The 20,862-nt window shown below is 41.5% G+C and overlaps 1 protein-coding gene across 7 annotated transcripts in view; it reads left to right on the forward strand.

Annotated features, from left to right (window-relative positions):
* The window catches only part of BANP (BTG3 associated nuclear protein), a 127,426-nt gene that overhangs the window by 27,338 nt on the left and 79,226 nt on the right, over positions 1-20,862 (forward strand). For all 7 annotated transcript variants that reach the window (XM_085234800.1, XM_085234802.1, XM_085234801.1 and 4 more), the window contains 2 exons: positions 189-364; positions 11,025-11,264. In XM_085234800.1, the coding sequence (XP_085090926.1) occupies positions 189-364; positions 11,025-11,264 (416 nt within the window). The remainder of the gene's footprint in view (positions 1-188; positions 365-11,024; positions 11,265-20,862) is intronic.

Below are 20,862 nucleotides of genomic sequence, written 5' to 3' on the forward strand. Positions count from 1 at the left end.
ACTATTGTACTGAAACCTTATGTTTATTCTGCTGTTTTCCTACCATTTTATTTTGCTGGATAGCCGTTAGTTATAAACATCAGATTGTTAGAGCAGTTTTCAGTTAGTGTTTTTAATTCCCTTATCGTGATGTTTCTCCTGATCAAGGATTGTGTTTCCCCAAAGTTACATTCTTCTCTTTTCCATAGTGCTGTTCCTGGACGTAGGCAGAACACCATAGTGGTGAAGGTTCCAGGGCACGACGACAGTCACAACGAAGATGGAGAGAGTGGCTCTGAGGCCAGTGACTCAGTTTCCAACAGTGGACAATTAGGAAGCCAAAGTATTGGGAACAATGTCACCCTTATTACGCTGAACTCTGAAGGTATGCTGGTCTAAGACTACATGAGAAAAGTAAATGGGAGGGTGGAATGAACTCAAATTCAGCTGGAAGCTTCTGTACAGCAAGCATCAGATAGGAATGAATAATAAGCTGAGTGAATATATAATACATACAAAACCTCTATATACCTCTATATACCTCTATATACCTCTATATACCTCTATATACCTCTATATACCTCTATATACCTCTATATACCTCTATATACCTCTATATACCTCTATATACCTCTATATACCTCTATATACCTCTATATACCTCTATATACCTCTATATACCTCTATATACCTCTATATACCTCTATATACCTCTATATACCTCTATATACCTCTATATACCTCTATATACCAAATCTATACTAGCTTTACAGACAGAGCAGCTAATTAGAATTGCCTGTAGAATTTAAAATGTATGCCCCTCCCCTGTAGCAGTGCATCTTTCAGGATTTTCTATCACTGGGTTGTTTCAGGAAAGCAAATGCCATCTCTGGGAAATAGAATCTACTGGTCCATCTCAACTTCTATCAACCCACTCCTTTAGTTCTCACAAATGAAAAGTATTTATTTTAGCAACTCTAGCAATTTTGTAAGTAAATTCATATGAAAGACACTATTAGCAGAATAGTGGATAGTGTCAGATTCTTCTGAAACAGATTTTTTTAGATACATCACATTTAATGAAGTCCAAGAATTTTAGATTAGCTTATAAAGGTGCTCTATTTTACACGATTGGAAATATTAAAACATGGAATGTTAGTTGGCAGTTTTAGTCACAAACAAGATGGGATAAAGGGCAATGAGTTTTAGATGGAAATAACTTGTGATCAATTCTGTTATTTGTTGAACTTGAAAAGTTGATCTACTAAAAGTCTCATGCACCAAAGATTGTTTCTAAAAATACTGAAGCATTTGAACCTGAGATTCTTGAATTTTTCTGGATACCCATGCAGTGTTTCATAAGGATTCTTGGAGATCTGTCCTATGTGTACATTGTGTTAATGAGCTCCTCCTGAGGAACACTTCGTACTGGTCAATGGAGAATAAAAGGGCACTTAGCTATCTCAGGAATCCCTCTCAAAAAACGTTCAGATTGCAGATAGTGCTGTAATTTCCATATGAAAATGCAAGTAGGAATGAGTTTTAAATCTACATAAAGTAATTGTACTGGTTGTATAAGTTCCTTGTTGAACTCTTTCCTGTTTAACTTCATTCCTTTTTGGCTTCCACGTGAGGAAATTTATTCTGTGCTCTCTGGAATCAGATGAATTTAGCATAAGATTTCTGCTTGCTTGGATTAGGGAATATCTGGAAGTCTTCTGTGCTCAAGTTTTGATCAATGTCTGATGACAAGGAAATCCTAAAATGTCCAGTTTTACAAGCTGTGTTCTAGTTAACTATTTCTTCCAGATTGGTGAAACCAGTGGGAGGAAGGTCTGAGTCTTGTTAGTCAACTGAAAGCAGCAAGGAGAAGGCATCACTGGTAATAGCTTTGGCTCTGACTAACTTAATGATACAAGGAATAGAGATAGATCCTGAGCCTGTGGAATGTAAAGCCAGAACTCCCTGGCTATAGGAGCTGGCTGAACGCAAGGTATGCTCACTGAGGTCTTTGGAAACAGCCTGTAGCTGTTTTCCATGTTGGAGTGCCAGTAAGAAGACCAGTAAAAGACATTATATGCTGCTTTGGTGGAAAGCAGGGGGAAGGATGAAAAAGGAGGTTGTCAAATTTCATTTATTTATTCAGTTTTAATACGGCTGATAGGGAGGATGAATGACACAAATAGAAGTGATAAAATTGTTATGGTACAGATGCTGCTCAGGGTGATGCAAATTGTTACCCTGTATTGTTTCAATGGAAATTGAAGTAAGTATTTTTAAAGATTATTTTTTTTTTTACCCTGAAAACTTTGTGGGATTTCTACGGAAGCAGGCATGCTTTGGGCATTCACGAGCACAATCTGGTATGCACAACGTCATCAGAAAAGGCTGCATTTGTAGCAGTATACAGTGTATGTAGCACTCAGTGTTTATAACAGAAACTCTTCTCTGAGCTTTCATTGCAGAGCTTTAAAGCTGCACGAGGTAGAAAACCTTATGCTACCAGAGAGGGAAAATACTTTGCATGCTCACACTTAGCATGTGTTGGCCCAGATTTTAAGTCAGGAAAGACTGAGAAATCTTCAGATAATCTTAAATATCCCAAGTGGAAATGGGGTGTTGCTGCAATGGCAGGGCTTGCGTATGAAGCATGCCCTTTGTGGGGTCTGTTCATATTTCATACAGCTCTGCATTCCCTATGTCAGGAGCAAAGTTTCTAGGAGGGAGGTTGTTGTCTTATGCCCTTTTTGCCTTGGTGGTTTTGGCACGGATTTGCACAGACAAATGTGATGCTGGCCTTTTACACAGCTGTATACGTAAATTGTGAAGAAATGGCTAATCCATTAACGTCCTCAGATCTGATTTTCTTCAGACCTTTAGAACAGTCATCCATTAAAAATCTCTTGGAGATTGATGAATGCTTGGAGAGATCAGATTAGTAATCCCCATGCTTACCTCTCTTGCCCTCGTGGAGATGAGAGAGGACTGCTCGCACAGCAGGAATGCTAAGCAGCAAGCCTGCAGTGTGTCACAAATTAAATTATTAAAAAAGGAAGCAATGAAGAGTAACAGCTCTGCTCTGCAAACTTGTTCTCTTCAGCAGTAAAAAAAAAAAAAAAAAAGGCAAAAGTTACAGTGCCCATCAGCTCGCTTTCACTGTCTGGAGCAGAATTCTGAATGGCTTTGAGTTGCTCAGAGAAGTCTGGGTTGGTTCTGAGATACGAGGGGACAAGAAAGGCAAACTTTAGCTCTTTTTCAGCCAGCTTGCCATTTGTTGCCCTCTGTCTAGGAAGCAAAGCACATCTGTGTTCATGGTGTGCCTTCAGCTGATGTTAAGCATGGCCTTGACCTGTGGGGGTTTTCAGAATGCAATTGATAGATGCATTGTTTGCTCTCTGCTGGCTGTTCCCAAAAGACATTTAATCCCATATCATAGTTTAGAAAACATTCATTTTTATTATGTATTTTCCTGGGGCACTCTGTGCTTTTTCTTTAATCTGGAAGAAAACTGTGTTTAAGTGTTTTGGGGAATTTTCTTGTTTGCTGTCCTAATTTTTTTGTTCTCAGGGTGGATTAAGCATCTTTTTTCATTGAATGGAATAAGGAAGGAACGTTTATCACTAGGATGTGTTTAGAGTGGCTGTCATCAGTTGATGGATGTGCTTTTTGCTTTTTTGTAAGTCTGGTTAATTTTGACATGGATGCGTTTTTATGGTAGCTTTTCAATACAGCATATTCCCAGTTCGAACAAAGTTGTGCTTTTTGTATCTTGAGCTTTCTAATGAGGCTTAAAGCCAATGAGCAGCTGATGAATGAAGAACATTTTTAAATTGTTGCCATCAGTAGATCTTCAGGTGCTGCTCCAGAAACGGTTTGTCAGAATTAAGGGATGTGGTTTAGTGGGGAACTACTGGTGGTGGGTGGCTGGTTGGACTTGGGTGATCTTGGAGGTCTTTTCCAACCTTGGTGATCCTATGATTTGTAGTTGTGAACGTTTAGCTGTGTGTGCTGATAGCTTATCATCCATTTAACCGTGATCAGAAGGTGTGCTGAGCTGTGTGACTTCAGGCACAGGCTTTGTACACACCCTCCAACTTTGTACAATTCACTTATGAAAAGTAAGCAGAGGAAGTGACCTCCTTAATTCCATTGATGCAGTTTTGAGGTGGAAAGGCTCCTCCAGCATCACTCTTCATGAAAACTTGGGTCCTAACATCGTGACATTCTTTTTGGATTTTGTCTTCCCCTGCAGAAACTGAGAAGGACATTAGATCCACACTAGTTTTAAATTACAGAAGTTTTAAACCTACAATATGAGGTACCTATATTATTTTCTGGTTTTAATGAGTTCTCTGGTGCTGGTATGTGGCACTAATCCTGCCAAGGGTTGGTTTTCAGTTGATTGAGCTGTAACCTGGCAGCCGTGCGCGCTTTCATTCTCACCACAAATCTGTTAAACAGTATTCTGACGTTCTCAAATGTGTTTGTCTAAACTTTTTCACTGCAGGGAGTTCATGTTAGATGAGGAAAAGCAAGTCTGAGTAAGCAGGAGCGATTGAGCTTTGTTAAGAATGGTGAATAGACTTTCAAATGATCAACACCTAAAAAGGAGGCTTTCATGTTCTTAATAAATAACATCTGAGATGAAAATAACACTTGTCCAGGTTCCTTCCCATCCTGTTCGCTCTCTGGCCTTCTATTAAAAGAGCCATTACAAATCCAGCCTTCCAAACCTGTTGCTGCAACCCCAGCACTGTGTCATCCCATGCCACTGTACAGCACCCTATGAGGAGCTTTTGCCATCTCCACTCCTCAGAGTAACTCTCGTTTCCTCAGTAGTCGATGATGGGTTTCCTTACATTCCTTACGTTACAGAATTCTGGGTTGTATTTATTCTGCACTTCCACCGTACTTCCCTCAATGCTCAGTGGTGATTAGAGATCATTGCGTGGTTGGGTTTGTAGGAAGCAGTCCACCAGCCATGGCCGTTCCTCACCTGCTCTTCAAAGTTTCCCTTTAGAGCACGGATACAAACAGGACTTGCTGGGTTTTTCTTGCTGCTTATGCACAGAAAAAGTACAAACATGTAGAGCCAACTGAATTTAGCAACCGAGCTCAGGTGCTGAATACTTCTGGTAATAAGCTATTTGAAGGCACTCTGACTATTCTCTACTTACACACCTATCCCTAGGAGTACTTTGATCAGCACACACATTGCTTTCAAGGTAAAAGAGACTTTCAGGATGTAAGGAAGAGAATATTATAAGAGTATTTTTCTTTTATACATTCAGAACGTGGTAATATTTAAAGCTTCAGTTCTGTGACCTGCAGTACAGACAAGAAGAGCATCTGTTCCAGAAACATTAATTCACATTGTTATCCTTCTAAATCTGTTTCTTGGACAATAGAGTTACTGTCCTATTTTTAATATGGAAGGAAGGAAAGCTGGACCTCTCATCTTTGTGTTATAAGAATACCCCATTCAGCATTGCTGTGCTGCCTTAAAAGCAGATGTTATTTGAAATGTCTAAGCTAAAGCCAAGGCTTTGAAATTGCTAAGAAAGAAGCACACTGGCTGAGTATGTGAAATGCTTGAAGAGAGCCCCTTGAAGACTATTTTTAAGTGATATAAATAAAACAGCAAGATCCATTGATTTAGCTCTTGGTTCAGTGAACTTTACACTTGATAACACTGACATGCAATGTTTGGCACCGTGTGTGATGGTTTTGTGTCATATCTGCTTCCTCAGTGTTGTTTTTACTGCATTTTAAGACTATGACAGAATTAGAAGTAGAAATGTAAACATGCATATTTTTGGAGAAGATAAGGGAAAGCTGGTCTATGTAGCATGTTAATTAAAGGAAAAATAGTTTTTTTTCTAAGGAAAATTGCTTAGTCACAATCTGTCTCTTCAGCTTTGCCTCTGAAGCAGTTATTTTCCAATAGTAGTATTTAACAGAGCTCACTACTTTTGAAGTGTGATACCAAACAGCTGTTTTATAAGTGGCCAAGACTTCTCTACAGGACTTTTAGTTCTCTGCTAAGATGGAATCCTGCGTTTTATATCATCGCTTACAACTCTTCTGCTTTTCCTGCTGAGCACCTTATGTCCACATGCAGACAGCAAGAGTGAACCTTCACGCAGCAAACGTTTTCCATCCTTAAAATAGCAGTGTGCACAGCTGATGTGAGCACAGATCAGACCTCACGAACTTACTGATGGGTTAAAGCCAAAGAAAGCTATAGGAATGGGGCTGCATTGAGTTTGGATTACTGGGAGCTCTCTGCTAATCACACCCCCATGAACCCTTGCAGGGGCAAAGCACTCCAGCTGTTTGACAGGAGTTTACTTAAAAAAGATGCAGAATCTCCCACACGTCAACCAGAATATTACTTAATGTCTCCAGGAGTGGGGGCTTCTTTTTGTTTTGAGCTCAAGTCATCTTTCTGCCTTTCTGTGGCAGCTACCAGGTGTTTGTTTTTTTCTGCTGCAAGTACCAGCTTCCATCCTGCCTTTCAAATGCAACCACAGTGAGTCATGGAATGGGTTAATTCCAGTATTTATGTGGGCAGGTGCTTCATCTTGTTTGCCTTTGTTTTAAAGGAATGGTTGACAACACACGGTGAGAGAGCAAAGCCCAGCTTTATTTCTGGTCTTACTGCTGATGCTTATATGTTGAATAAGGGAACATGTCCCAGTGGAAAGATGCGAATAGCAGTGCAGGGTCTGCACTGGGTGGACACACATGTGCATGGTGAGACCAGGCATGAAATCTGCAGTGGCTCTTGTCTGATGGCTGTGCTCTTGGCACTGGGGTTTGGATGCTGACCTCGAAGCTCCCTGCACTGTTTCTGCAGCAGTACATGGCTGTGTAGCAGCCCCAGCCTCCTCTGCCTGCTCACACGTGCTTGCTGAGACCATTGCGTTCTCTGGTCACAGAGAAACGGTCAACTGTGTTCTGAGATAAAAAGAATGGACTTAATAGAGTCAAAAAGATTTGAAAACAGCATTGCAAGGCAAACTAGTTCTGGATTCAGCAGGATGGAGATAAAGGCAAATTTTCTGATCTTGAAAAAAAAAACAGTGAAGAGAAACCAGAAACTTAGATTGTCTGTCATTGAAATGAGTTTCTGAGTGCAGAGAGCAAATCAGATAAAAACATCAGGACTTTTAACACTGGAAATAGGAATGATCGAGAGCCACTTTGCTGGTGATACAGTATTTGGCGTACAGAAGTGTAAGGAAGCACCTTTCTGCAGCACATATCTCATGGTGGAGCTCCTCTGCAGAGTGCATTCTGTATGCCAGAGTTTAATTGGAACAGCAGAGCCATTAGGAAAATTAATGAAAGAAAAATCTTTCAGGGTGAAACCAGAGAGGTTTGTGTTTATCCTGGCATGCAGATGAGTGCGTGCATTTATATGTGCTGGTTTTTAAGCAAAGTGTGTTATCTGACTGTATTTTTCCTTCCCAGCCCTTTGTGTGTTCGTTGTCTTTTGGCAGTCTTTAAAGAGTAGAAGCTGTGCTGCTGTGATTGTGCAGTGCCTGGTGGAGTCCTGGCTCAGTATCTGAGTATTGCTATGTATGTACTAAATAACCCGGCTCATCTAGATCCTATCTAGATATAAATATAATGCCTGATAATTCACATCAGGAACCATTACAGTGAGCATAAAAGGAGGCTTGAGTGCTGGAAGCTTTGAATGAAGTAGCTTTAATCAATAGTATTTATGTGCTAAATAATTGCTCAGAGAAAAGAACGTCCATCAAACTCTGTCTTTTTGTCCCTCTCCCTGTTCAGTCTCTTTTCTCCACTCATTCAGAGCCAGTTCCCTCATAACTGGCACTCTTCTTTCTCTCCTCACCATTATTTTGGCTGTCAGTCTTTTCGTAGTTGTTGTGTACGAGGTGCCAGATGTGCTGACAGTTCAGTATGGATAATATTTTCACAGTCACAGAATCCATAGGGTTGGAAGAGACCCCCAGAGGTCACCTCGTCCAACTGCCCTACTCCAAACAGGGACATCCACAGCTCCATCAGGTTGCCCACAGCCTGATCCAGCCTTGCCTTAAAAGTCAGATATTTTCATACACAATAAGGAGAATTTTAGCTTGTGTGCCATCAGGTAGATCAGCAAGATAGTGTAACTTCACTCGTGTAAGTTCCACTGATACAAAATGATTACACAGCAAAGCTTGTGGACCTCAGCTTTGAAGGCTTTGGGTGATGGTTATGTATGTATGTTTATGTATGTGACCTGGAGTGTATGGGAGAGGGAGAGGAGAGGAAAAGGCTGGGCACATCCATAGAGCTGTCAGAATTTTGTTAGGTTACTGTGCTCTTCTGAATCATCGGTCTCTCATTACCATCAGCATTTTGGTACTGTTCAGGTTTCGTTTGGACAGGAAGAATTTCATTTAGAAGACTGCAGAGAATGAATTAATATGGCATATTCAAACCAGGTTAGTTTGGACTGAATGGAAGTGTTGGCATCAACATTGAGTGGATGTATGTAAATACCACTGGTAATTTCCTACACATCATTTTCTTTAATGATTCCTTGTATTTCTGCAGACAAAAGGAAGCTTTCAGTTGAGCTTCTTAAAGCAGGATGGAAATACAAGAAAGAATTTCACGTGGGGCTTGCATTCATAGGTCAGAATAACAAGGCAGTGTCTTTTTTGCAGGCTGCTAGCAATAAAAGGACAGTTGCATGTGGTGAAAACAGTATGTTCTGGACTTGGTGCCAGTAGAGAAAAAGAGACAAAACCACACAAATGATGATTTTGCAAATTGATAAAAATCTTTGGTTGATGTAGGCTGATAGCAAGAGTACAGATGAAAGGTTTTCCCAATGTATTAATTACTTACACCTAATGGTAATGGTGTGAACTGGTAAAGTAGTGAGGTTTGGAAGACGTGTAGCACCTTCCTTTTGCTTCCTAGGTTTTCTTTTGAAAAACATCCACATCTCTCCAATGACATCTTTGCTTTGCCAGCTCTGTCCAAATTTTTATCAAACACTCCATTTGTCTTCAGGAATAGAATGTTGTTTTCCCTGATAATGTTAACCAGACTTGTGGTAAGGCCAGACACAGTGGTATTCGAAACAAGTCGTAATTAATCTGAACCACCTTATTTTTCAGATGGCACGTGGTGCTGTGGACAGAAAACCACCCGTGTGCTTTATTACATCATTTAGGTACAAGCAAAAACATATATATGAAGTACTTTACATACGTATGAATAGAAAGAGGCATATAACAATACATTCAGAACAGAGCATTAAATTCTGATTTCATCAGAAATAAATTTGAGGGGCTAGCTGCTCCGTATGTCAGTGATAAGTATTTTTCCTCAGACATTATTATATTTGATAATCTGTTCTTTGTAATGATACATCACCGTTGCACAATCTAACGTTTGCTCCGTAGTGTCATAATTCATTGCAGTGAAATTACATCTGACAGCAGTGGTGTGACCCAACCTGAAGGTCGTATTGAAAAAGTGTTCTGTGTGTTGGAGCTGCTTTTATGGTAGGTTTTATTGCGTATCTTCTTGGCTTACGGCCTGGTGAAATGCAGGCTGACAGCGTGTACCAGTTGTTAGAGGGAAAGCTGCTGATTGCTTGGGCTTCAATACGAAGAGTGCTCGTCTGTTGGACTTCTGTCACTTCGTTGACTAAAGGGATTATGCAAGACAGGACTTTATGGCTTTGTAAATGCCATAAAGCTCCATTTCAAAGGCATTTTGTGTGGGATATATCATATAATTGATTGCCTTTTTCTCATTTTTACCTTTTTGAGGATATATGAAGCAGTGGGAAGGTGCTGTAATGCTCTAGGGCAGGAGAAGCGAAGGGTTCCCAAGTCAGGAGGCTTTGTGTTTTACTCTACTAAGAGCAAACACAGAAATCAAATGGCCTCTGTCAGTGGTTGTTTTTCCCAATTCCCACTGATGTTGTCAACATTTGTACTGGGAATTCTGGTTTCATTTGGAATGAGCATCTCACCCTCTGTCGTGTGTTGCATCCCATCCTCCATTAGTGATTGGTCATCCCTCTGAGCTCTCTTCCAGTTCCTTGTTAGTTTCATATCCACTAACTTCTGGCATTACCAAAGATTTGTTTACATTGAAGGCTTGATATCTCTTAAGGTGAATAGTTTTTTTTCCCCCTCAAAGTGAGACACTGTGGCAAATTCAAAAATCTTCTGCAGATGTACTTACAGAGTAGTGTGTGTGCATACACAGAGAAGTTAGGTGCAGTTCTGGCAGTGATTAAAATTAAAATATATTGCCCTGCTAATGACCTCATCCTTGACTAGAAGGGAAGATGCACTGGGGAGATGACTAATGATTCATTTATTATCTTTGTGCTGGGACTATTCCTTGGTAAGCTGTGCTTTTAGGAAATAATATAGAATGCTGGCCAGTAAATTTGAGGGGAAAAACAAAATTTTGATTGGAGTCTCTGGCTACATTTTGAATGATTGCTATTACTTAAAATACTGTTTTTGTAAATGATCAGATAAGGTATTGACCACTATTGAGTATAACTTCTTAAATTTATAATCTTGCTTAGACGTGTTTTAATCTGATGCTTTTGGGGAGAAATGTGGTTCAAAGCTCTAGCTGGTTGGAATTAGCTCTACTTTGAGAACGTTGCGGGGTTGCAGTAATTCATTTTTGAGGAATGACTAACTTGGTGAAAAATGAGAGCACTGTGAATACAGCGTGCTTTCAGCTGCTGGCTTCTAACATGAGACACTTTTGAAAGCTGTGTGAGAGCAAATTAGACGTTTGGACTAATTGCACTGCATTCCTGCTGTAGGATGTTAATGGTAACTGCTTTGCTTGCTGTTGATGCGGATTTGAGAATTAACTTTTTATCCACAACAAATCTATGAGCCTATCAGTCATTCTAGATCTGAAAGAAGCTTATGGAGACTACCAAGAAAACAGAACTTAAATGTTGGCTGCTACCTGAACCTGACTCTTACATTCCTGGTCACGATAACAATTTCCGTAATCTCTGTTTCTAGAGGATTACCCCAATGGGACGTGGCTTGGAGATGAAAATAACCCTGAGATGCGGGTCCGTTGCCCCATCACCCCTGCTGACATGCTGCACATCAGCACCAACTGCCGCACGGCCGAGAAGATGGCGCTGACGTTGCTCGATTATCTCTTCCATCGGGAAATTCAGGCCATCTCCAACCTTTCAGGCCAGGGGAAGCATGGCAAGAAGCAGCTCGATCCACTCATGATATATGGAATCCGCTGTGAGTATAATACTGAAAGTTTCCAGTTTCTTCTGCATTGGTAAGACAGCAACTGTGGGCCTCTTCCAGTTGTGCTATGTGAGAATGGAGTGTGTTGCCAGACAAATGGCTTTTCAGCTGTTGCTTATGGAGGAATCCTAATGGACTGCTTTAAGTTCTTTAAGTTGGCTTGTTGTGGGCCAGAAATGCCTCAATATCAAAATCTGAATTCAGATTTAATTGCAGCTAGCAGCTGCGAGCACACCAAGTGTAGCAAATAATCTTTGGCTTAATTGAAAGAGATCATAAAAGGAAACGAGTTAGTTATTTAGTTATTCATAGAACCATAGGATCTCAAGGAGTTGGAAGGGACCCTAAAAGGTCATCTAGTCCAACTCCCCTACAATGAACAGGGGCATTTAAATACTGCTCACATGTTCAAAATAATAGCCTTTCATCTCAGGTTTTTGCTTTTCATTTGTGTTTATTATTTCAAAAGTCACTCTGATGTCGAGATGGAAAAAAATTGCAATCTCTTTTGAAGAGAGGTTAAGTGTCACAAAGTCTGTGGATTCACAGCAAGAATTCACACCATGTTGATGTACTGCTGTCTGTTGCACTGTGTGTGAATTTTTTTGGTAATTAAAGCTATGTGCAGTAACTAACAGATATTACTTACATAGCAGATGCAGCTTTTGGCAGTGTGAGAGGTATTAAAAGTGTTTTGCATATAGAATATAGTAAGCATAGCCCCTAGTTAGGAGTGAAGAAGAATCTGAATATACGCATCTCACTCTGATACAGTGGCTTCTAGTAGAGGATTACTTGGTGAATGCATTAATGAGGACAGCCAAGTCTCTTCCTCGTGCTGTGGTGTAAATATTTTACTGCAAAGGCAGTAGGTGAAGGCCTTGCAGACACGCATCTGATACAGTGCTTCAGCTCTTGTGTGATGCCTTTCTGTGTATGCTGCGTAGAGGGAGGAGAGATTTAAACATGAGTGAAGAATTGAGTGTCTGAAAATGACCAACTTGATCATTGAACCAGATCTCACTCTTTATAGCCAGATCTTATGTAGGTCACCCGTGGATTAGTAGAGAAGGAATAATTTGTTACACTACAATGTTTTGTATGCCATTGCCAATTTGAAATGCCAGTTAAGGCTTAAGAACATAGCCAGAGAGAGCTTATTTCCATTGCTGTTTGAAGAATTTGATGTTTTGTTTTTATGCTTCTGGTAAGGCAATGGGTTTAATAGTTACACAGAAGAGTGTTTGATGATGATACTGCTCTGCTTTCTATACTCCAAACTGAGCCAAGAAATAAACTCCTATTGACCTGTTTTCATTTCTAGTAGTTTACTGGCTATCTCAGGGATGGTAATAGGCAATAACCATTCAGTTTGCTGCATTAGGCCAATTGTCTTTTTGTGTACCTGAAGCAGATGTCAGGCTTGTACTGCAATCACATTAAATCTGTATTTGTAGAAGAGATTATGATCCAAAGGAATTTGAATCTCCTAAGCTTTTTTTTTTTTTTTAATCTATTGATCTCATCAGTGCAAATGACTGTGTTACATTGTTTTTAAACCTAGGCAGATTTGAAAAGGTGGATGTTGGGAAGGAATGTGTGTGAGCTAATGGTAGGGGCATGTCATTTCTGTGAGGCATTGCGATCCTAAAGAAATGGGATGGCAAAGGTGATCTCTGCAGCTGGGAAAGGTGTGCAGTGGCAGGAGTGCAACCAACTGCTGGCCATAAGCAGCAGCATTCTGAGTGATGGACTTAGGAGCTGCTGGGTTTGTGTCTTTTGTGCCATAAGCACAGTTCTGAAAGTTCCTTCTGCACATTGACTGGCGCATTGCTTTCTTTTGGAACCAATATGTAACCAACTGGAGGCTGTGTGCCTCTGGAAACAGCTGTGCCCTGCATGAACCTGCCCACAGTTTGTTGGTTTGGGTGACTGGATGTTAATGGCTGTTGAGATTTGCATCTATAGTGACAACTAAAGAGAATTCATGTAAACTTTATGAAGCAATAAATTTACTAGGAACAGCACTGGCCCACAAACAATGATTTCGTGTTATTTTATCACTACCAATAATTCATTTAAAATGCGATTTGGTTTCGGGAGGCAGATTATGAATTTGCTGTGATGTGAGAGAGCATATGGATAAATGCCTCATATAACATTTAAGGATGAGGTTCTGGCTGCGTTGTACAACTCCTGTTGAGTTCAGCTGTGCCAGAATTTCATCCATTTCATCCTTCCATTTGTCAGAGGGGCGGTGAGAAGAGCCCCGGCACTCCGTGCCTGCTTGGCAGTACTACTGCAGAGCCCATCTGGTTCTTATTGGTGATGTTATTGATGACAGGCTGAGGGAGCTGGGCTTGGAGAAGAGAAGGCTGCAGGGTGACCTCATGGCAGCCTTTCAGTACCTAAAGGGAGCCTACAAACAGGAGGAAAATCAACTCTTTGAAAGGGGAGATAACAGCAGGACAAGGGAAGTGGTTTGAAGTTGAAGGAAGAAAGGTTGAGGTTGGATATCAGGAGAAGTTCTTTGCTATGAGAGCGGTGAGGTGCTGGAACAGCTGCCCAGAGAGGTGTGGATGCCCCGTCCATCCCTGGAGGTGTTCAAGGCCAGGTGGGATGGGGCCCTGGGCAGCCTGGGCTGCTATGAAATGTGGAGGTTGGTGGCTCTGCCTGTGGTGAGGTGGGTAGGAGCTTCATGGTCCTTGGGGTCCCTTCCAACCCAAGCCATTCTGTGATTCCATGATTCTGTGATGCGTTGCTCCATAAATTCTACCAAAAACTGAGTGCGGTGCTGGCATGGGGACAAGTTATGTTGTTATCCTGACTGCGTGGTTTGCTTCTGCTCTGAGCGGTACTACTTTGGTGCGTTGTTTTAAACTTAAATGAAAATCTAATGTCATCAGCCTTGCTTTTGCCAATCCTAGCTAGCAGTGCTCAAACCAATGCGGAAAGGATTATATCTTTCCTTTTGTTTCAGGTTTCTTTAAGTTTTGTCAGTGGAAAGCTATTTCTTCTTTTCTCTTCTTCCAGAAGGCAAAGAAGACATCCCAATCTGTATTTAATAGGAAATATTTTGACTAATGTGCAGAAGCTATAGAGAACGAATGGATGCATGTCTATGAAAAATTCTTAGTGTGCTGCATAAGGTTCACCACAGGGAGATGAAAGTTTATCTTTGGAAGTATACATTTTCATTTGTGGTATAAAATGTGCTTGTGGGGTGGCAGCAGTAGTGAGGAAAGTTTTTAGGCAAGGAACCAAAATGACTTAAAGGCACTCTGTGTCATTAAGTAGCTCATTACTTCAGCCCTACTGAAAACATAGACATTTTCTCATGAAATATAAGGACATCAACAATTCTGATCTTCAGTGTGTAACACAAAATTCACGTTTGGCCTTTCAAGATCACCACCATTGTGATTAGTCCTCATTGTATAAAATAGGAGTACTGGAATGGAAAAGAAATAAGAGGAATTACTCCTTGTTTGCTGTTAGTGCCTCGGTTCTGTGACTCTCTTGCATCTGCACACTTGTTTCTGCAGGCTCTCACCTGTCATTTTTTAACATATTTGTCAATTTTGGCCACATTTGACAAGAGGAGACACGGTCAGTATCTACAAGTGAAATGCAAAACGAGGGGCTGGGTGGAAGAAAGAGATGTAGACTCTCTGACTGTGTGAAGGGAGGGCTGTGCCCTTAGGTTCTGTTGTGTTGATGGACACCAAAAGTCCTCCTGATAGGATCCTGTGGTTATGTCTGGCTGCAGCCCTTGTCAGTTCAGTACTGTACTGCTGAATTTCCCTGTCTGCTTCCTGGACTGCTTTGTAGAGTGAATTGCATTGACCTTCAGTTCATGGGTTAACACTTATTTCATCTTTATATTTTACGAGCTGAAAGATATTAATACACTTTGATAGAAGAGAGCTCTTCAGAGAGCTGTTCAGATAGAATTAAGCACTGTGTTGCTTTACAAAATGAATCAAGGCGATACTGCTTCAGATGGAGGAGCAGACCACCCACATCTGTTTAATAGGAAACACATTTGACTCCTGTTTGTGTAGTGTGTGCTGCATGGAACAGCGTGTGTGTTTGTGTCCATGTACTCGTGCACATTGTGCAGGTTGGGCCAGTTTCAGCAGCTTGGAGCCTATCCTGGAGAATCTGCTGGTCACAGTCATTCACTCATGTTTTCAATTCTCACTTGTTCTTTAATGAAGATTTTGATCTTAATAATAGTGTGGGTAATAAGCACAGCATGCTTATGTTCCATCTTCCATCAGCATCGTCATGCTTTTATGTGATGGAAGAAAGGTAAGAGGTTGCATCTCACAGACCAGCTCTGGTATTTCTCAGCAGTGGATCTGTCCTAGGAGATGCATCAGACTTCTGTCATTACACAGAATGTTTTATATAAACATTGCTGTTACTCAGAGTGTGTTCTACAAATGCAGAACGTCTTTGCTTTTTTTTTTTTAATGTTTTTATAAATTACACTTTTTAGTCTCCATTTCTCCTTCCTAATCTCTTTAAGCTTGTTTTACACTGCGTCTTCTTTTCATTACCTGGGCTTCACATGTGTCTCATGTTGGAATATTGCCCTAGAATATATGGCATGTGTACAGTGGTACAACACAGTATTGCACATAACTGCACCGTGGATTGCTGAAGTCCTGGTTCTGAGCAACTGGAGCCACGCAGCTCGATGGTGGATTCCATCAGGATTGCTGATGCTTTCTGTTTAACCCATGCTTCTGTTTCTTTGTTATATATAGGACGTTAACTAGTCTTCCAAGCTATAGCATTCAGAGAAGAAGTTGTGTGGTTTGTGTCCACATGGATGAGCTAATCTTGTGGTCCCTGGAAATACTTTTTGCCAAGATTTTCTTCTCCTAGTAATAAATACTATGGAGCAGTTTGGAAATATGAACTCACTTCAGCCCTTTCCTTTGAGGACAGGGGTGTTATTAAATGTTGCAGTGCACTTCTTGACTGCCAGATCATGGTTTAGAGGTAGGACAAACTCCATTTCACAGTTCAAAGGGTTGAATATAAGTAAACAAGGATTAGCCCAAATCTGCAGCATCATGCCTGTGGCAGATGGGGAAGCTGAAGCAGATTCTCCTGAGCTGAGTGCTATTCAAAACCTCCGCTCTGAATCTCACTAAGTGGACCACATCCATCTGACAAGTTCAGAAAAGCTGCTTTTGCTTCTTTCTGTGATGGTGGTAACTGCTACAGGGAGAACTCAGGGAGAGAGCAGGAGGAGTCTGCAGAGTTGCTGAGCTATCTCATACCTCAAGCAGAGAGCGAGAAGCAGAGTCTGAGAGCTCAGCACATCTCTAAATGAAAAGAAGGGAAAGAAAGCATTTCTGTTATGCTCTTCTGATATCCAAAAAGCATTATTTTTTTGGTACAGCACCCTCAGGAAAGGCCTTGATGCAGCAGTGCTGCTTGTTGCAAACACGTTGTCTTCCTGAGAGCTGCAGAAGTCTGGCTTCAGTTCCAAATAGCTGCTGCTTTGTGAATCAATTAAATGCTGCCACATGGAGGGAAGTGATAACCTCTTTTGAGGCTAGGCGAGAAGATAATATGAGAACCCATCGAGTTTATCTCAGCACCGCAGTTCTCATAAATGGCATCACTGCTGGCCCTTGCTTACTGACTTTATGTAAGCACTATAATTTACTGCTGGCTGTTGTTTTCTTCTTTCCTGGGTGCTTATGTGTATTTCAATTACTTTCCTAGCCAGTTACTGTTTAATAAACTGAAATAAAGGTGGCAGTTTTGGGGGAAGAAGAAATAAATTGTTTGCAGGGTGTTTTCTCTCTCCGTCTCACACTTCTCGTGTGGTTCCCGCATTGTAAAAGCAATGAATTTAGTTTTCCATTTCCAACTGCCTAGCCTGTCAGTTGTAGCTGTGACTGCATGTAACTTGATTGTGCACGATGTGCTGTCAAGCATGTGCGAGTTCATGGGCTCTAGAGAAAGAAGAAAACTAATACATGAGGTCACTTGGACCATCTCTTTACGGCTTAAACGTGATTGTTCCATCCTGTTAATGCTTCTGCGCTCTGGCCAGACTTAATGTACGTGCTGAAGTGCCCTGCTCTGCTAAAACAGATCAGTCTATGAATGTAAAAAGAGTTTCCTTAGCGATTTCAAATGTTGCTTCAGGAGGGTATAATGTAAAAAGCGTCAAAATTGCATCGTTAGTTAGAAGGATATGTGAGAATTCCTGCTACAAATAAGGTAATTTGTTTGCATTATAGCTATAGAATGAAAACCAAGGGATTGTTAGGTGGATTTCAGATGCCACTGCAGATTCCTGTAGGAAGAATCCCCAGTGACGTCAGTGAGAAGGGTTAGCATCGACAGCAAAGACCAAGGATCTTCTCCATCAGCACTGCAGATCCATCCAGGCTATGGAGTTTCAAGTGAAAGGGAAGACTTTTGCATCACACTGTGCTGATCACTGTTTTCTTTGGACTGATTTCTCCATTTGTAGACCCTTCTGCAGGGTTACAGCTGTCTGCAGGGCAGGTGCCCCTCTGGGGTCTGAGCCAGGAGCGTTCCTTGCTATTGCTGCTTGTACTGGAGGCCGACGGCTCCCCAGCATTGCTTGGGCTCAATGCATATATAAAAAAAATTATGGTGGAGTTATCTTTGATAATTTCAATATCCAGCATCCTTTTTCAAGTAAGTTCCACTGACAAACTTTCAGCAGCCTTTAGAGAAGAAATCATATTACTATCGAAGACTGTCAAATGAGAAAACTGAACTTTGGCAGCGTGGTTTTAAAAGACACGAGTAGTGAGAGTTGTAACGTATTTGATCCCTGAGATGGTGAGAGCCAGAGCAGGTGGGTCAGCATAGACATAACAGCCCTGATGGCTCATGGCCGTGTTTGCTGGGATCTGTGAGTCCACAACATCCCATAAACAGAATTCCAGAAAGCTGGGGAGTTGTTCCTCCTTCGCTTTGAACTTTCTCTCCTTCGTTTCCTAAGGGTTAAAAAGCGCTATGGGGAGATGCCTCAAGCAGACTGCAAGTAAAATGTAAATAAATTCCCGCAGCGTTCAGGTTTCTGTCGTGCCAGCCCTTTCCAAACCCACAAACTCCTTCGGAAGGGGAGAAATTCTCATTGTTGATTCCTAAGCGAGTTTTTCTTGGCGGCACGTGGGGCAGTGACTGCCATCCAGATGGGATCCTGAGGCACCGCGGCGAGGGGTTATGTAACGGGGTGGCTCGGGAGGGGGGGCTGAAAGCAAAACCCTCTGCTTTTTTTTTCTTTTTTTTTTTTTTTTCCATTGGTTTTACTGCGGGTTCTGTCGGGTTGAACTGTGCTGCTGCGTAAAAAAAATTAAAAATAAATAAATAAATAAAAAAAGGCTGTTTAATCAATTTCTCTTTAAAGCTGCAGAGATCAGAAATGACCCGATGTGTGATTGCTGGCCGCGGCTCCTTCACGTCGGAACCGTTTATTTCGATCACGCGTTATTGCTTCAAATTGGGTGATTCCATTTGTTTTCAGTATCAGGCTTTGATTTCAACTGGTAAATCGATCCCTTGGCAATAAACACGTCGTATACCCAGGTACGTTCTGCTCCAAAGCAGGATGAGGGTTGATGTGCCGTGTGGGAGCAGCTCTCCCCAAAGAGGGACTAAAAGGAATAGGAGGATCTTTGCTTGCTCAGCCTGATCATAAATGAACCCTGACATTTGGAATGTGCCAAACTGGAAGGTGAACGTATTGGAAGCCTCAAAAGCACGTGTGCATTTTTATTGTGCAGGAAGGTGAGCGCGTGAGACCTTTGATTTGGAAGGGGAATTGGTAGGGACGGGGTTGGCGTCCTTGAGGTCCTAATCTTCATGAAGATGTTTCAGATGAAAACGCTTGTATAGTCTGTATGGAACGCTGCCATCGCGATTTTCAGCTATAGATATATGAAATGTGCAATTTCACTTTCATACGGCGACCCAAATCTTGCATGAATATATACATTCTGGGAGGAAATGAACGTAGATCATAGATCTTCTCTTGTGGGTTTTGTTTTATTTTTTTTTAATTCCCTAAAGTATTTTGTTTCATCTGCTGCGCCTTCAGATTGGGGAGATGTTTTTCAGCCCTGGGAATCTGTTTTCTTTCAAAGCTGGGGGAAAATAGAAGTGGTTGTATTTTGTGTTGTCGCTCAGGGTACCTTTCGTGTAACTGGGGAAGAGTAGCAGGGAGACAGCAGAGTATACTCAGAATATAAACCCTCTGATTTGGTCTCTAATCGTTTTCTTGTTGGGTTAGTTCATTTGGAGTTAAACTTAATTAAGGAGTTAGACGCTTAATATTCTTGGCAATTACACTCTGGTTATTAAACAGGAGGGGATATGTCTGTTTGCGAGGATGGACTGTGATAAGACAAGGGGGAATGGTTTTAAACTGAGACAGGGGAGGTTTAGGTTGGATTTGAGGAGGAAGTTTTTCACCCAGAGGATGGTGAGGCACTGGAACAGGTTGCCCAAGGAGGCTGTGGATGCCCCATCCCTGCAGGCATCCAAGGCCAGGCTGGATGTGGCTCTGGGCAGCCTGGGCTGCTGGTTGGTGACCTGCACACAGCAGGAGGTTGGAACTGGTGTGAGCATTGGGGTTGTTTTCAACCGGGCCGTTCTAGGATTAGATGGTTACATATTGCCAGCTGTTAATATTGTTCACCATCAGAGCACTGTGATCAAACAGACGGCACGAAAATCCCTTCAAGTGTGCAAGGAGGAACAGCTGCCATACTCAGAGATTGCCCCCCTCCTACGTGGCAGCAGATCCTGGTTGTGCACCCCACAAACCCCGAGCAGCAGCGATGGAAATGCAGCAGTGGTGCACGAGGGATGTTTGTGCTGCCGTCCTCAGCAGGCTGCTGCATTCGCTGCTCCACTAGATGTCATCATTTGCGTGCTGATGGCTGTCTTGAGTAAATCAAACAGGTTCTGCTGTTGGTACAGCAAGTAGAAGCAGGCAGGGAGGGTTAGCAGGCCGGTGGTAAGGTGTCTGTGTGTGTGTTTGTGTGGCTGCAGGAGGTCTTGCATTGGAGAACAGCAGGCATCGGATGCATTCCTGGAAGGAAAGTATTTTTGGTGTCCCCGATGTTAGTCCTCATTCCCTACACTTTGAGGTTACAGATGCTAAAATATTTATGTGTATTTGTATATACATATTTGTATATGTATATATTTGTATATACATATTTGTGTATGTATATACTGTTCTTAAAACTTGCAGTGAAAGCTTGAACCGAAATTGATCCTTCAGATCTGGGGAATGTTTAAAACAATTTGGAATTTCACGTTCCCAGTGGCTCTGTGTTACATTGAAAAAAGCCAACAACTAAATATTTAGAATAAATATTAATGAGATGTTCTGACCAATTAACTCTTATTAAACTACAGTGATGTGTTAGCTGTTTGGGTACGCGGGTGTCATCAGCAGCTGGCATTCAGGTTATATTAATTATTCTTTTGAAGAACATGATAGTACATTGTTGGTGTAAAACATCAGCGTTAGCATCCATCCGTGCTTCCTATTCTCATGTATGCTTTAGGT

Source organism: Meleagris gallopavo, chromosome 13 (genome assembly GCF_905368555.1).
Source record: "Meleagris gallopavo chromosome 13, MGAL_WU_HG_1.1, whole genome shotgun sequence".
Lineage (NCBI taxonomy): Eukaryota > Metazoa > Chordata > Aves > Galliformes > Phasianidae > Meleagris > Meleagris gallopavo.